Source organism: Chlorocebus sabaeus, chromosome 22 (assembly GCF_047675955.1).
Source record: "Chlorocebus sabaeus isolate Y175 chromosome 22, mChlSab1.0.hap1, whole genome shotgun sequence".
NCBI classification, from domain to species: Eukaryota; Metazoa; Chordata; class Mammalia; order Primates; family Cercopithecidae; genus Chlorocebus; species Chlorocebus sabaeus.
This window is the reverse complement of record NC_132925.1, coordinates 98,598,595-98,615,793: the sequence shown is the minus strand read 5'-3', so window position 1 is coordinate 98,615,793 and position 17,199 is coordinate 98,598,595. Positions and strand designations below refer to the sequence as shown.

Below are 17,199 nucleotides of genomic sequence, written 5' to 3'. Positions count from 1 at the left end.
TTAAGGCAAGGTCTTGGAACTTTGGGCCTGCTGTTAGTGGAGGGGGAGGAATAGTCCTGTGTGCAGCCACTCACCTGAGCCGCCTCTGTGCCCTATTGCTTGTCACCTCCTTTGCCTCTTACCTCTGTGACTTCAGTGACACCATTCATCCCTGAAGACAGCCAGTGGATTGTAGCTAAATGGCAAATAGCTGACGCTTGGGGATGGAGGGAAGGAGACGGCTAGGAGGGGTGGGCCCCTTGCCACTGCCAGAATCCTAAGAGCTGAGGGGCCAGCTCTGCCCTCAGAATGGAGCCACTTAGGCATGCCAAATACTAAGGTACAGGCCTGGGGAGGACAGGGAAGGGTTACTACTACAAGCTGCCCTCTGCCCAACCAGGCTGCTCATATCCCCTACCTCTGAACTCAAAGGGACCTAGGCTGCTGCTTTCCATAGGCACCTTTCTTCCAGGACACAGCCTCACCGGGGTACAAGGCTTGGCATGGACTAACTTTAGTGACCTGGCACGTTTGGCAGGGCAGTGAGCTCTGCTTGGGACCATCATCTCCTTGTCCTTGCTGATGCAGATAAGCTTTTCCCCAGATAGGCAACACTGGGGCCCAGGGCCAGGAGTGGTCCACTGAACAAAATGGCTCTGGAATAGTAAGAGTTTCCTCTTCTCTGTTAAACAGCAAAGGCTCCTCCTTGCTCAAGTGAAAAGGGGAAAGAAGGAAGAAGAATCTTCCATTGCTCTGAAATACCTTGAGAGGACTCCAGACCCAGAACCCCACGGGCGTTCCCCCACCTAAGAACTAAAGGGAGATGGCAAAGAAAACAAACCTGAGCCTGTTCCTGTATCCAGCAGGCAAAGCCACTGGAGCTGAGAACCAAGCCTCTAGCTGCTCCATCAAGTACTCCCCACTCACTCCCAGAAATGCAGGCAAAACCAGCCAGGCCAGGGCCACATGGGCACACACAGCTGGAGATGAGCACACCGCCCAGGAGGACTTAAATAGTGAAGCCTCCCCACCATGGGCAATAAGTAGGCTATGCGAGGTCAAATGAAGCTGCCTGTTCCTGGGTCATGCTCTTAGGGGGCACACTCTCATATCCCAATTAGTCACAGCCCAAGCTTTGTGCACCCCATTAGGGGATGAACACAGGGTATGGAGTCAGAGTCCTGGGTTCAGCCAAGCTGTGGGGCCTTGGGCAAGTGAAAACGGCTCCTCTGAGTCTGTCTTCTCATCAATGAAATGAAACTAAGGCGGCTTGCTTTGCAGGTTGTGGTGGGGATTACATAAGGTAATTGACATTCCCTTTGATGCAGTTGTGCAGAGAACTGTTTTCATTGTAAAGCAATGAAACCATATCTGAACTATAACACAGGGATGATGTCTGCCCTGTGTTCACAGAACTGACCCAAGAACCTCATTAAGTAATGAGGTGCTGATGAGGATGCTTCTGGCTGGGCTGCAATGAAATGCTTTACAATGAAAACAACAGTTCTGTGCACAGCTGCATCAAAGGTAATGTCAAATGGAAACTGTCAAACTACCCAGATTACTGTGTCAGAGGGGCTGTTGATGACAGCATGACCAGCTTCCTGAGATGCAGTAGATGGGGCCAACTGTGGGCCAACATGGCCACTGCCTGGGACAGAATCCATCTGGGCAGTGTTAGAAGGCAAATCCCCTAAGCAGCAGCACCAGAGCACTGGAGCTGGGAAAAGGCTTGGCAGCCACGGATTCAGTGTAGCCTTTTCATTTTGCAGATGGGGAAAATGAGGCCCCAGAAAGGCCAAGGCATTACCTCAACTTACCCATCTGGTCGGAGCTGCCCAGGGCCCACCCCTACCTACCCAGTCCAGATTCAGGAGTAAGCCTGCCCAGTACAGCAGTCCCAACATACTTCCACAGTATCCACCAAATATTGCCATGGGCTTCACTGACTCTCACATAGGAGGTTCTAAGGCATACGTGAGAGGGAGCATGAGGCAGATACGGGATCAAGTGGCAGAAGTTGGGGGAAATGATTCGACTCTGATCCCATCATCCCATCTAGATGGGAAAACCTTCAAGGAAGCCAGTGTTCTTGAGCATTTTGCATTCCTTTAGGCAAACTTTTCACTCTCTGTGCTGGTCAGTGAGTCTTACCTAGTCCTCCCCAGGATTCTTGGAATCCGTTTGCTCCTGAAATGAACAAAAGCCAGGCATGTAAAAGGGGAGAAGACAAAAGGCTCAGAGATGAGCTTCCAAAGGCTGCTCTGGAGCTGTGGCTGGGAGAGCATTCCTGCCTGGTCCGCCCTTCCGCTCTTCCCTGAGGAGAGGAGAGATGCTCACAGATGCTGGCAGGCTGAGGACTGTGCTTCGCACCCACTGCTTTACTACCACAGGCAGTGCTAACCTTAGCCCACCTGGCCCACACAGAGAGGGAAAGGACATTCCTGAGAACAGCTAACAACCCTGAGCTTCCCAGACGCATTCCACAGGAACCGAGGAAGTCCATTCTGAGTCAGTTTTCTAGGCCCTGGGGTTAGTGAGCACTTGGGCCACCAGGTTCTGTGTTCAGGTGACTTTATTAGGTCCAAATACAGCTGTGAGGGAATGTGGCAAAGATGTCTGGGAGCTGACCTCGCTTGTGCATCCGAGGGCTGGGGTCACAGGGTGGGCTTGTGCGAAGCACTTTCTTGCCTAGTGTCCAACAGCTTGGAGGATTTCCAGGGCCAAGGGAGCCACCATGCTGTCAGCAAATGAACTGTAAGAAAAACCAAAGTAGGTACACTTAATAGGCATCTTTAAGGTAAAATGCAAGGGGCCAGTCTCTTTTGTACCCGACTATCTGATGGACCAGCTGCAGCATCCTCTTGGAAAGAGCTATTTCTGAGCTCCCAGCCCCAGCCACCAGTCACTATCTGAGCCACCTCTGCCAGAAACACTGCCACTGAGCTGTAGGCAGCCAGACTCTACCAGGCCTGGGGCCCTCAGTGGGCCTGCCCGGCTCCTGCCTGGAGCTGACTCATGTATCCCAGACCCACTCCACACACTGACCCTCCCTGCTCCATTGCCCTTTCCAGCCAATCAGCCAGGAGCTTTCTTACTCTTAGAGGTGTGAATGTGCAATTAAGAGCTTCAAATGGGAACTTTGTTACTGGAGCAAATTGTTTGAGACACATTTAAACCTATGTTTAACAACTGTTAGCGAAGACAAGACTGAAACCAGTGACCCTTGAAGTGTAAAATTAGCTCGTGGCACACTCTTGACTGCACAGAAATAGAGCTGGTACCAAATAAATGGGTGGGGGCGCTGCATGAAAGATGTGGGTGGCAGTGGGATGGGGCTGTGACCAGGAGACCGTGCCATGCATTCCTGCTCTGCGCATCAAAGCCCGTGTGTGACAGAAGGAATGCGTTTGAACTGGGCCCGCCCCTGGCTGAGTCTAGGCTAGACTGGTGGGGCCATGCTGCCCACCCGCACACAGCAGGCCCAGTGAGGCTGGAAAGCACAGAAACTACTGGCAGAGCAGCATCGGAACTGAGAATGCCATCCACTCGTTCTTGGTTGACAAGAAAACCCTTTCTGGTTAGACCCTCTGAACAAAGTCCAAACGAGAACTGTGCAGGAGCAACTTCCCTGCCCAACACAAGATCTGCCTGGTGCAGACGTTTGAGATGCTGGAGCACTGGGTGTGGGTACAGGACAGACCACCAGCCTCATGGACCACCGAACCTTGTTTTGACACATTTGGTCCAAATTTGGGTCCAGCATGAGGATGTGCTATTTTTGGCTAAAAGGCAGTTGTAGGTCCCTACTATGAGGAGTCCCATAGCGCAGGTGCCTAGAGCAAAGGGGCTTTCCAGAGCTGTCTGTCAAACTCCACTCCTCTGTGGCTTTCTCTGTGCCCTCTGCATAAATCTGTGTAGCTGGCTTCATAATGGCATTTTGCACAAGGTCAGGATCCGATGGCATGTGCTCCTCAAAACGGTCTTACAGGAGGCTTATAGGCCAGTCCAGGGAGTCACTGTTCGCACCTTACATGGCAGGGGCTCAGCAAGGTGTGAAGGGGCTTCTTGCAGCAAAGTCAGTCTCTCCTGCCCCTCACCTCACAGAAAACCATGAATAAGAACTTACTTCTCTGGTTTATGCTGAAGACAAAAGGGGTAGGGTTAGGCTAAAAAGGATGGTGTCCTCCCCTCTCACCTATCCAGGATTAAATGCAAAAGGCTGATTGGAATTGAACCTTCTCTGCAAATTCACCTTCTTAGCAATGCTTCAGCCACTTATTTTTCTTCAGATTAGTAACAAACCCAAAGCACACCAGGAAGCAGACTTCATAGAAACATGTAGTTCTAAAAACAGAATCTACCAGGAAATGGCAGACAGCATTCCAGGCCCAGTGAAGGTCAGGCACCCCACAGGAGGCGAGTCCTTCTCCCCACGGTGGGGACATGCTCCACTGAGCATCAGCGTCTCTGTGGGGCTGGCTGGGATGCCGGCTCCTTCTGCTTCTACAGCATGTAACATGCTCCTGGGTGATAGGCCTATCCCCTGTCTGTGGAACTCACTTCTAGGATGTTCTAGACACACTGACTGTACAGCCAAGGACTGGGAGGCTGGCCTAACCTCATGCTGTCAGCTTCTGGGTGTCAAATACGCAGTTGTATGTGGTCCCTCGGAACTTCTGGCTGAGGAAGGTGGCCTGGTGTGGCAGAGCAGGCTAAGCTGTCACGTTTGCCCCAGCCCTGCCTGGGCGTTGAGTCCTCCACAAGGTGGTGATGAGGATGCCTCTGCCTGGGCTGCTGATGGGGGCACGTGTGCACAGGCCAGGGGCTGCCTTTCTCATGAGGTTCCTTATATCTCCCACTTGGTCATCCACTCAACCTGCGTGGGTGCGTCAAGGTGGGAATATTGTTTCCCCTGGCATGACTAAGACTTTCTCTCCCCCTGTGGATTCCTGTGCCCCCACCTTCCCCACCATAACTGGGGATTCCCGGTGGGTGGGGTGGTAGAGCTTCCCCTCCCACAGTGGGAAGGATCTCAGTGGACAGTGATGGGCTGGAAGGTGGTGGTCCCTGGTGTGGCGGGAGATGAGCGGGGGGAGTGAAGAAAGGAATGGCTGAGTGTGTGTGCTGATCCGGAGCAGACTCTGCTGATCCTCCCGGCCCCACTTACCCACTCCGGGGGGCCAGCTGCTCCAGAGCCTGCAGGAGGCTGCCCGCATTCTTGAGGCTCTCCAAGTGCTTCTCATTGGAGGTGATCTGCAAGGGCAGGAGGGAGAAGACAGTGGTCAGCTGACCCATCCTGATTCATGCCCTGTTAGATGGGCACCCTGAGTATCACGCCTGCATGGTGCTGTGGCTGCCTAAGGCACTGGGGAGGGTGTCCCCTGGGCTTGTCTGTAACCCCCATGCCTAACCTCCCCCACAGAGTACTGCTGACCAAGGGGAAAGAGGCAGGACACTGGTGGTCCTTGGGGGAGGGACAAGGCAGTCCGCTGGGGCAGGAGACGGCCAGTTCAGGGCAGGATGCCTCCTGCAGCTCTCTCAGGAGGGTTTGTGTCTGGGAACCTGAACTTTCCAATTAAAGCAAAACTACGTTTTCTGTGCTGGGACTCAGGAGGCCTGGCTAGCAACTAGAAATCTGTTTTTGGGGCTCTGAGCCCAACATGATCTCTTTCATATGGACAGAAGGATGCCAAGAAGGTGCCTGGGGACCTGGGAGAGAGGCATTAATAACTAAACCCCAGGAAGTGTGCCCATGCTAATTGCCACAGTCCTGTGAGAAAAACACTTGGGCATGCCTGACTCTGTAGCACCTATTTGCAGAATCATAAACTCTCTGGGCTAGAATAGGCTCAGGTGGGGATTTATCCAGCTCTGGCACCCAGAGACCTTACAATTCAGTCCCTCTAAAAAATGAGTCCATGTCCTGAAAGGCAGTGAAGAGCAGGCTTTGATTCTACTATTAGACTTGCTCCTCTTAATTTACCATCACCTCCTATTGTTATCTTTGTTAGTTTAAAATTTCTTGTAATAAACACTTGGATGGCACTTTACATTTCAGAAGGGTGTTTCCTATATGTTTTCTCATTTAATCTTCTCAACAGCCTACCTTACAAGGTAAGTATATACCATGTTTTATTTATGAGGTAACCAAGTGCTACAGGAGTCCACATGGAGCCAGATTCCCCACCATGAGGTTGGAACCAGGATGGCCTCAGCTGACTTTGATCACAGCAACCAAGGCTGGATTATTGTCTCCTTAGTTAAGAGGCTCAACATTTTTTAATCAATCACTCATGATAGGTCACAGGGGTAACTCAACATTAACGTGAACTCTGAATTATATACGAATGCATTTGCACCTCCACTGAGATCCTCTCCCACTTCCTGAGTATGCCAGAGAACAGCTGGCAGTTCAACTGCATCAGGTGTGATTTCTGCAAAGATTTGCAACTCAGAAGAGCTGCATGTCAGTTTGTTCTGAAACTGCATCCAACTTGATGTGTTCAAAAGACTATTGCTTAAAAATGTCAGTTGTAGTTCAATTATGTCTGAAGTACGCATAAACTTACACTGAAGGTACACTCAACATCAGGGTCTTCAGTGAGGATTCCCACCTCATTTTTCTCAGAACTGCATCAAACAGGTCAGCTGACTACATCCAGACTCACTGCCCCTGAGCAGCCCTGCCATGAGATGGTGTGCAGAGGCTGTGCTCCCAGGAAATCACCCACAAGTTGCAAATAAATCAGAAGACGACTTTCGTCCACAAGGCTGGTTAGAAGGTGCAAATAGAAATCTACAGTGACAGTTATGTGATCAAAGGAAGATACCAAAATAGTATCATGTGTAGCTGACATAAACGTAGACATAAACAAAGCCAATTGAAAACTATGTGGTTTGGCCATTTACGTGATTCTTATTAATAACATCAGCTGTCAGCTGTTGTTCTGTATATAAGGATGAGTTAATTCAAAAATAAAAATTTTAAATTATATCAATCAGAGGTTCCAGTTCTGAGTAAGACAGAGAAAACACATGACACTCTTTCTCTCCCTTTGGATGCAAATCCACAGCGCAGCTATTTGAGAACACTGAAAAGCAAACAGCAACAGGTAAATAGGAGACAACACTGAATTCAAAGCACCACTGAACTGGCAGTGAGTTTACCACTTCTTTCTCAGCCTGGATGCAACAAACCCAAACCCCAAAAGCAGTAGGAGAAACCCAGCTTGAGAAGGGAAATCCCCCAAACCCTAGAGAGTAGATGAAACCCCCTCAAGATTGTTTTGCTCTTTTTTCTCCCTCCTCTTGTGTCCCAGGCCATTCTGTGATGGCAGCAGTGGTAGTGGGGACAGAGGTGGCAGCAACAGTAGCCAGCAAGAGGAGCCTGAAGCCAGAACTCTATTCTTTCTCTGTTCTCCTAGTGTTTGGCCTGGATGTTGCATAATCATGGAGCTAGGCAGTTTTAGGCCAGACAGAAAATGGGAAACCCAGGGAACCAGAAAGTACTGGGGAGAGAATGAATCAAGAAGAGCTTAGTAAAGTTACTCCATAAAACTGTTTATGAACTCCTGGCCTCATGCCCCAACCTGTGTATGCATGGAACCGATCCCAATAGCATGCCACAGAATTGAAGAACTGAGGTAACAGATGTATCCCTGCTCACATCCCAGACTGACCCCTGGGGAGGGACACACCAGATAGATGCACATAGCACTGCAAAACCTGTGAAACTAATATGACACTGAAATTACAATTCCAACCTGCAGCCTGAACCTAATCAGCACGATTGCTTGCTAAAACAAAAATATCAATATTCTCTGTAGTATTTAACAAGACAGGGTCTTATCATGCAATATTTTAAATGACCAGGATACAATTCAAAATTACTTGGCAAAAGCAACCATAAAATCTCAGCTGACATGAAAAAAAAAATCAACAGAGGACAATAAATAAAATGACACATGTTGGAATTATCTGACAAAGACTTCAAAGTGCTATTATAAAAATGCTAAAAACAATCACTAACACTCTTGAAACAAGTATTACAATAGAATGTATCAGTTAGAAAGGAGAATATATCAAAGAAGAATCAAATGAGAATTTTCTAACTAAAAACAATAACCAAAAATTTAAAGTCCTCACTGGATGGACTCAATAGCAGAATGGAGACAATAAAAGGAATGAGTCAGTGAACTTGAAGATAGATCAATAGAAATTATCCAATCTCAGCAGCAGAGATCGGAAAAAAAAAAAAAAAAAGATTGAGAACACAAATGAATAGCACCTCAGGGACCTATGAGACAATAACAAAAGGTTTGTGTCATTGGAGTTCCAGAATGAGAGGACAGAGAATAAATGAATGAAAAAGTATTTGAAGAAATCATAACTAAAACTATTCCAAAATGTGCTGAAAGAAATAAATCTACAGATTCAAGAAACAACATATCCCAAACAAGGTTAAACCTAAAGAAATCCATATCCAAACTCATCAAAATCAAACTTGCTGATGGATGTTGCATGTGGGCAGGAAAAAAAATGATATATTACCTATAGGGTAAAAATAACTTGAATTATTGTGAATTTCTCATCTGAAGCTACTGAGGCCAGAAGATTTTAAGATGCTAAATGAAATGAACTACCAAACTAGAGTTACATACCTAGAAGATACCATTCAGAAATGATATCATGGTTTCAAAATATTATTTAGGAATGAAGGTGAAATAAACATATTCTCAGATGAATGAAAACTAATAGAAGCAGAGCGGCTATAAAAAATTTACTCTCTCTTCAGAGAGAAAGCAAATAATACCAGAAGGAAACCTGGAACATCAGGAATGAAGGAAGAGCAACAAAAATGGTAAATACAACAGGATGTTATCTTTCTTTAAAAGTTGTTTAATAGTAGAAAACAAAGAATACATATAATATTGTATTGATGGGGTTTTCAATGTATGTAGATGTAACATATAAGACAGCTGGAACATAAGATGGGGGAGAGCAAAGGAACCTATATGGTAGTAAGGCTTTTATGTTCCATTTGAAGTGGTAAAATATTGTCATAAGTTGATTCTGAAAGGTTAAGTATTTTATAACTCCAAAAGCAACCACTTAAAAAAATTATACAAAGAGATGTGTTAAAAAAAAAAAAACCCACAATAGATAAATTAAAATTTAATATTTAAAATGTTCAAATAGCTTAAAAGAAAGCAGGAAAAGGAAGAGTGACGAAATAAAAACACTGGACCTAATCAGAAATCAAATGAAAAGGCAAACTAAATTGTAACATACCAAGAATTACATTAAATGTAAATGATCTCAATGCAGCAAGTAAGAAATCTCCTGAATGATTTTTAGAAATGGCCCAACCCTACATTGTCTGTAAGAATGTTAATTCAAATATAATGAGATAGTGGTTTAAAGTAAGAGGATGAAAAAAGATATATCATGCAGACATAAATCAAAAGAAAGCTAGAGTGGCTATAGTAATGTCAGGCAAAGTAGACTTCGGAGCAAAGAAAATTAGCAGGGATATATTTTGATTAAAGGGTTTTGTAACCAAGAAGACATAACAATAAATGTGTATACATCTAACAGTAGAAATTATACATACAGAAAGCAAAAACTGATACAACTGAAAAGGAAAACAGATAAATCCACAATCGTAGTTGGAGATTTCACAATTCCTCTCATGGTAAGAAATAGGATGAGTAGACAAAAATCAGCAAGGATGTAGAAGAACTGAGGAACCCATCAACCACATGGATCCTATTGACATTTGTAGATCACTGACCCCATCAACAACAGTATTCACATATATTGCAAGAATCCAGGAATATTTACCAATGTATATGGTATTCTGTGTCATAAAACGTATCTTAACACATTAAAAAAACTGAAACCATATATAATATATTCTCTGACCTTATGGAACTAAACTAGCAATTAATAACCAAGGTAACAGGAATATTTCCGATCACTTGGCATTAAACAGCACTCTCCTAAATAATCCAGGGGTTAGAGAGGACATTCCAAGAAAAATTAGAAAATAATCTTAGCTGAATGAAAATGACCTTGATACAACATGTCAACATCTGGAAGGGGGCTGAAGCAATGCTTAGAGGGAAATCTGTAGTACTAAATACTTATTTTAGGAAAGAAGAAATGTCCCAAATCAATAATTTAAGCTTCTGCATCAAGAAACTAGGAAAAAAGGGCTGGGCACGGTGGCTCATGCCTGTAATCCCAGCAATTTGGGAGGCTGAGGAGGGCGGATAACTTGAGGTCAAGAGATAGAGACCAGCCTGGCCAACATGGTGAAACCCTGTTTCTACTAAAAATACAAAAGTTAGCTAGGCGTGGTGGAGGGTGCTTGTAATCCCAGCTACTCAGGAGGCTGAGGCAGGAGAATTGCTTGAACCCAGAAGGTGGAGGTTATAGTGAGTTGAGATCCAGCCACTGCTCTCCAGCCTGGGCGACAGAGTGAGACTCCGTCTTAAAAAAAAAAAAAAAAAAAAAAAAAAAAAAAAAAAAAAAACCGAGAAGAAAACAAGAGCAAAAATCAAGAGGAATGTGGTAAATGTATGCTCTAAAATGTCAATACTTACATTAAATGTAGATTTACTAAATGCTCCAAGTAAAAGATTTCAAGCTGTATATAAACAAAATAAAATATATCTCATATATAGAATTATATACATCTACAATATATAAATTATAGCTACACACACACGTATTTATATATAGTACTTATAAGAAATATATTTTAAATATAAGGGCACCAAGGCCGGGCATGGTGGCTCATGCCTGTAATCCCAGCACTTTGGGAGGTCAAGGCAGGTGGATCACTTGAGGTCAGGAGTTCAAGACCAGCCTTGCTAATGTGGTGAAACCCCGTTTCTACTAAAAGTCAAAAAAATTAGCTGGGTATGGTGGCACAAGCCTGTAATCCCAGCTACTTGGGAGGCTGAGGCAGGAGAATCATTTGAACCTGGGAGGTGGAGGTTGCAGTGAGCTGAGATCACACCATTGCACTCCAGCTTGGGCAACAAGAGTGAAACTCCATCTCAGAAAAAAGGAAAAAAAAATGAAAAAAAAAAAATAAGGGCACCAAACAGTTGAAGGTTAAAGGATGGAAAAAGATATGACATGCTAACAGTAACCCAAGAAAGTTGGCACAGCTAATACCAGATAAAGTAGACTTTAAGGCTATAATCATAACTAGAGGTAAGGAGGGACATTTCGTATTTATAAGAAAATAATTGGCCAGGAAGATACAGCAACTCTAAATTTGTATGCTCCTAATCACAGCCTCAAAATACATAAAACAAACAAAAAAGACAGAATCAAAGTGAGAATTAGATAAATCCACAATCATGGTGACACACTTTTCAATCTCTTGCAGCAATGTGCATACAGAAACCAGAGGGGACACAGAGGTTCTATACAACAAGAGTAACAGAATTGACCTAATTGACATATATTTAAAAATCATCTAAAAACTGCAGAATATATATTCTTTTCAAGTGCATACGGAAAATTTCCAAAATATACCATCTGCTGGGTCTTAAGGCAAGTCCTGACAAATTTCAAAGGTATAAATCTGATAAAATGTATCAGGATCTGTATGATTACAAACTAAAATGCTGATGAAAGAAAATAAATAAATGGATACACTATATTCCAGGATTGGAAGGCTCACTATAATAAAAATGTCTTCCAAAATATAGGTTTAATGACATTCCTATCAAAATCTCAGCAGGAATCTTTGTAATATAGAATAGCTGAGTCTATTGCTTCTTGGCCTTTTGGCTAAGATCAAGTGAAGAATAACTGACTCTAAATTTGCATGGAAAGGCAAAGGAGCCAGAATAGCTTAAAAAATTTTGAAAAAGCAGAATAAAGTTTAGGCATCATGCTACCCAACTTTAAGAGGCACTATACAATTCCAGCAACCATGACAGTGTGGTATGCGCAGAAGGTCAGACACACAGATAATGCAATAGACAAGAGAGCCCAGAAATAGAACTATACAGATATTGTTAAAATTTTGACAAAGGTGCAAAGTTAATTCAAGAAGGGAAGAATAGTGTTTTGAACAAGCAATGCTAGAACAAATGGATGCGCATATGCATAAACATCAATCTAGACACATATTTTACATCTTACATAAAATGCAATTTTAAATGGCTGATGGATCTAAATATAAAATGTAAAAACTATGTAACTTCTAGAAGACAATATAGAAGAAATTCTGTGACCTTGGGTTTGGTGATGAGTTTTTAACATAAAAACATAATCCCTTAAAAAAATTATAAATTGGACTTTGTGAATATTAAAAACTTTACTTTTTGAAAACATAAGAGAATGAAAAGATAAGCCACAGACTTGAAGAAAATATTTGCAACTTACATATCTGATAAAGGACTTACATCAAGAACATAAAAGTAACTCTTTAAAAATATTTTTTTTTTTTTAGAAAGAGGGTCTCACTCTGTTGCCCAGGCTGGAGTGCAGTGGTGTGATCATGGCTTACTGTAACCTCATACTCCTGGGCTCAAGCAATCTTCTTGCCTTGGCCTCTCAGTTCTCACCTTGGCTGGGATTACAGATGTAGGCCACCATGACCAGCCAAAAAGAACTCTTCAAATTCAGTAATAAGAGAACGACCAGCCTAGTTTTTAAAATGGGTAGAAAATCTGAATAGACACATCAGCCAAGAAGATATATGGGTGGCAAATAAGAAAAGATAACTCAACATTGTCACTAGGGAAATGCATATTAAAACTGCAGTGCAATACCATTGCATACCTATTAGAATGGTTAAAATTCACAAAACTGACAATAACAATGTTGGTAGGGATGCAGAATAACAGCAATTCTCATTTATTGCTGATGTGAATGCAAAATGGAACAGTGCTTTGGAAGACAATTTGGCAGTTCCTTATAAAACTAAACATACAGGCCAGGCACAGTGGCTAATATCTGTAATCCCAACACTTAGGGAGGCTAAGGCAGGCGAATCACTTGAGCCCAGGAGTTCAGGACCAGCCCCAGCAACATAGTGAGACCTTGTCTCTGCAAATAAATAAATAAATAAATAAATAAATAAATAATTAGCTGGGTGTGGTGGTGCACACCTGTGGTCCCAGCTACTTAGGAGGCTGAAGTAGGAGTATCGCTTGAGCCTGGGAGGTCAAGGCTTCAGTGAGCCATGATCAAGCTGCTGCACTCCAGCCTGGATGACAGGGTGAGATCATGTCTCAAAAAAAAAAAACAAAAAACAAAACAAAACATTAAACATAGTCCTACCATAGTCCTGGCCAAACAATTGCACTCTTGGATATTTACCTGAGTGAACTGAAAACAACTGTCCACACAAAAACCTGTATTCAAAATCCTTCACACTTTTATTGATAATCACTAAAATGTAGATGCAACCAAGCTGTCCTCCAACAGTGAAATGGAAAAACAAGGAAGCCATGCGTGCATCACTTGGAATGCAATCAGACTTACAGAGTCTGATTTGATTTTTAGAATGAGATATTAGTAACAATAAGTCTGAGTACTTTTTGAAAAAATAAGAGTTTGAATTTACCTTGCTAAATTATCATATACCATGATACCAAACCATTTTCTATAGCTGGTAATGCCCATGATATGAGGATTTCAAGGGGCTCTGAGATGAAGGATCCTTGGGAGTGGACTGCTTCGGTCTCCCAGAGTTGAGTGTCCTCTTAGGCCACTGAAGGTTATAAATTAAGATGGGAACCAGCCCTCTTTCAGAAGCGTTAGATTCCACCGTATCTGCTGGACTATGTGGCCTTTAACTTTCTATTTTCTCAGTACTTTTATTTTCCTCAAAAACCAAATTATGCGTCCACTCAAGTCATCCCACCTACTCCTCTTTTGAGCTACTTAGGCAGAGAATGTTCTGTGCAAACTGAAACCCACAAAGAAATCTCCTCTCCATTTTGAAGGAAGTAGGAGTAAAAATGACCCTTGTCTACTGTGATGCTGAATTCATGACTAAGAGACTATTGGTGAACTTATCCTGGCTTTGATTACAGACGTCAAGAGAGAGTACTGCAGTGACACTAAGAAAATAATGCAAGAGAACGCCAGCGAAGAGTGTAGGCACAACACCTTCTTCCCGAAGTTAACATTTTCATTACTGGCAGTCAGTTAGCCAAGACAGGCTAACTCAATTTTATTTTGCAATAATGTACTATAGCAGAGGTTCCTGGACCTGTGAGTCCATGAGTGGATTTCAATATTTCAAAACATCAAATGGCAGGCATCCATTTCCTACAAACAAAGTCATGCCTGCCTCACATTTCTCTGCTTTACGATGAAAATATATCAGCCAAGCCTGGAGTGCCAGCCATTATCTCATGCTGCTAAGACATCTGCCTGGTAGCTAAATGGCTAAAATCAATCAAAATGGAAACATGAATTATACTAAATACATAAAGTTCACCTGGTAGACAGGTAATGCTCCAAACATGGGGTCTTTAAATGAAAAATCATAAAATAATTGGGAATTTGAGCTTAGAATTAAGATAAACTTGGAAAGACAATTCCTCTACATCTGTTGATTATATATATGCATATATATAGATATATATACACACACATATATATAAAATCAGATAACACACTTGGGATAAATACATAATTTTCTGCAAACTCTGCTATGGTCACTTTAACATGGCACTGTCAATCCAGCATTCACCCAAACATTGAAAGGAGATGTTAGTGTCCTACAGAATCATCTTCAAATTCCCCACTAGGCTCATGAATTATAAGCTAGTGGCTTTATACACCACACCCTGCAGTACAGAGTTTGGGTTGGCTCTTCTCCAGATTTCAGCTTCCCCAAATGCAAACTAGCAAGTGGAGTCATCCTATGCCCCCTGAGAATGGCAGAACCCTGAAGTTGGCAGCCTCTTCAGTTTGCAGGAGAGGATGTGAGAACAGAGAAAACAATGGCTTGCCCAAGGCCAAGTGGCCATTGAGGGACAAATCCAAGCCTGGTGCCTATACTGCTCAACCAAGGCCTTAAAAAACACGCAAACCAGAACTTACTTGTATTTTCTATCACCGTGGTATTTCTATCACCAGGAATTTATGCTCACAAATATGACTCACAGCATCATCCTCCTCCTAAAGCTCGTAAAATGCCCCAGTGCGGCCTTCTGTGTTTGCAAATGCTTTTTGGTGTGGAGAGATGTGTGGCTGTAACTGAGTAAGGTATGGGCAGGCTGTGGTACTTTGCTTATGAGTGTGCAATAATATATGTCTGTATCTGTAGTGATCTTGAATGTGTGTGGCAAAAGGAAGTCCAGTTAACTTTTGCTTTCTAATCATGAGTTCCTCTCAACAGGCCCAGGCAACACTGACAGACTAGAAAAAAAATATCAGGAGATGAAGCTGACACAGTGAGAGCAGCCCAGGTGCTTCTTGGTGCTTGTTATTACAGACACACACTTCACACAGGGGAGGATTATTTTAATTCTGTGGCCTTCAGATCTCATAAATACAAGTAAAAACAAGCAGGTAACTATGACAACTTTACTTCAGAGACTCTAAATTTCAAAAACAAACCTATCCATCCAGCCCCTTCATTTTGTTCTCTTAATGTATACTTTGTCTTCTCTTCAGCTGGGGTTTTCATGCTACTTCAAAGTCATTTCTCCCAACTGCACATGCAGACAGGCCATCCCCTTGCCACCTGATGCCAGGAAGGAATCTGGAGGAGAACCTCCCGTTGGCATGATGCAATCTGGCAGGCCCGCCTTCACTTTCTACCTGGTGTTGCAGTGTGCATTCTGGGTCCTTCCAGAAACATCCTGAGCTGCTGCCAGGGTCTCACCTTTCATATTCAGATTAAAGCAAGTCTATATTAACACATCCTGCTCTGCATCCAGGCCCATATGCTCATCACATCTTTCATGGGATGCTGAGTGCATCTGAGACTGAATGGAGGAATTTTCCTGCATGGCCTCCAGCTGCCTCACAGCATCTGTGCCTTCCTTGGAGTCCATTTAGAAACTTTATGTACCTCAGCAAAAGCAAGTGAGGCCCATTCTGTCCAGGATTAGTAAGGAGGGGATGATCTGAAAGAGATCTAGAGGTGTCCCTAAGGATTCCCGTCAGTGGATCTAATCACCAAGGGTAAGGGGGTAACAGTTGGAGCTCAAGGGAAGAGGCAGGGTCTTGCAGAAAAGGTAGGCCCAGTCACAAAGGCTTGCTCTCCTAGATTTGACCCAGGTCCTCACGAATGCAAGTTCTCTGGAGGGTGACAGAGCTATTGCACTAAATACCTGGAACAGTACTGGAGCATAAGCAGCACCATGTTTCTGTCCAGGAGGACCACTTTGTGAGGCAGTCTTTCACCCTCTGCATGAAACACAGCTTTGCTTTAGCTCACTGGGAGGCCCCAAGCGTACTGAGGCCTGAGGAAGTGGTGGCATTTGGAATACAGTGATTCCTCAAGGCGAAGGAAGCTGGGAGAGGAGAGGAAGAAAACGGCAGATGACCTCTTGTTCAAGCGCAGAGGTAAGTCTCCACGTGGTGTACTCCAGACAAACTGGGTAGGAGAGGGGAGTGAGTGCACAAAGCATGAGTAGATGTGTGGGGGCAAAGTCAACAAAACCCAGATTTCAGGTAGAAACTATTGGATTCACTTTTACCTATAGGATTAAATAAGTAAAAAGCCTAGCAGTAAAAATGGCTTGGGATTTGTGTCAAGAAAGGAAACTAACATTCCTGAGCACCTACTATATTCAGGAATAGAGTTAACTGCTTTCAAACATACTATTTTCTTTTCGGCAACTTGAAAAACAAGTATTAACTGTGTTCACTTTACAGATGAGGAAATGAAGGCTAGGAGGGCTCATGTGACTTGCCCAAGATCAGCTAGCCAGGAAGCAGTGGCACTGAGATTTAACCCAGTCCCCCCAACTGCAAGATCCACACTCTTCCCAAGAGACCATGGTATCTTCACATCTGCCACTAAGTACCTGGCACAGTTGTTGGCTGACTGGCTGATTAATAAAAGTAAGCAACTGACTAAGCCGTGTTTCTAGCCCTACTGCCTACATGCTATGTGATCTTGGGTAAATGGTTTGCACTCTGCCCTGCTCTGCCGGCCACCTCTTGTAAATTGCATAGCACCCTTTGCTCCCCTAGTCATTGTTGTTCATCCTCATCATT

The 17,199-nt window shown here is 43.7% G+C and overlaps 1 protein-coding gene across 10 annotated transcripts in view; it reads right to left on the bottom strand.

Annotated features, from left to right (window-relative positions):
• Positions 1-2,536: 2,536 nt before the first annotated feature.
• ULK4 (unc-51 like kinase 4) overlaps positions 2,537-17,199 on the bottom strand; it is a 702,682-nt gene continuing 688,019 nt past the window's right edge. For all 10 annotated transcript variants that reach the window (XR_012090659.1, XM_073010314.1, XM_073010313.1 and 7 more), the window contains 2 exons: positions 5,150-5,235; positions 2,537-2,734 (listed from right to left, as the gene is read on the bottom strand). Coding sequence is in view for 9 of the 10 variants with exons in the window: in XM_073010314.1 (XP_072866415.1) it covers positions 2,671-2,734; positions 5,150-5,235 (150 nt within the window). In the remaining variant the exon portion in view is untranslated. The remainder of the gene's footprint in view (positions 2,735-5,149; positions 5,236-17,199) is intronic.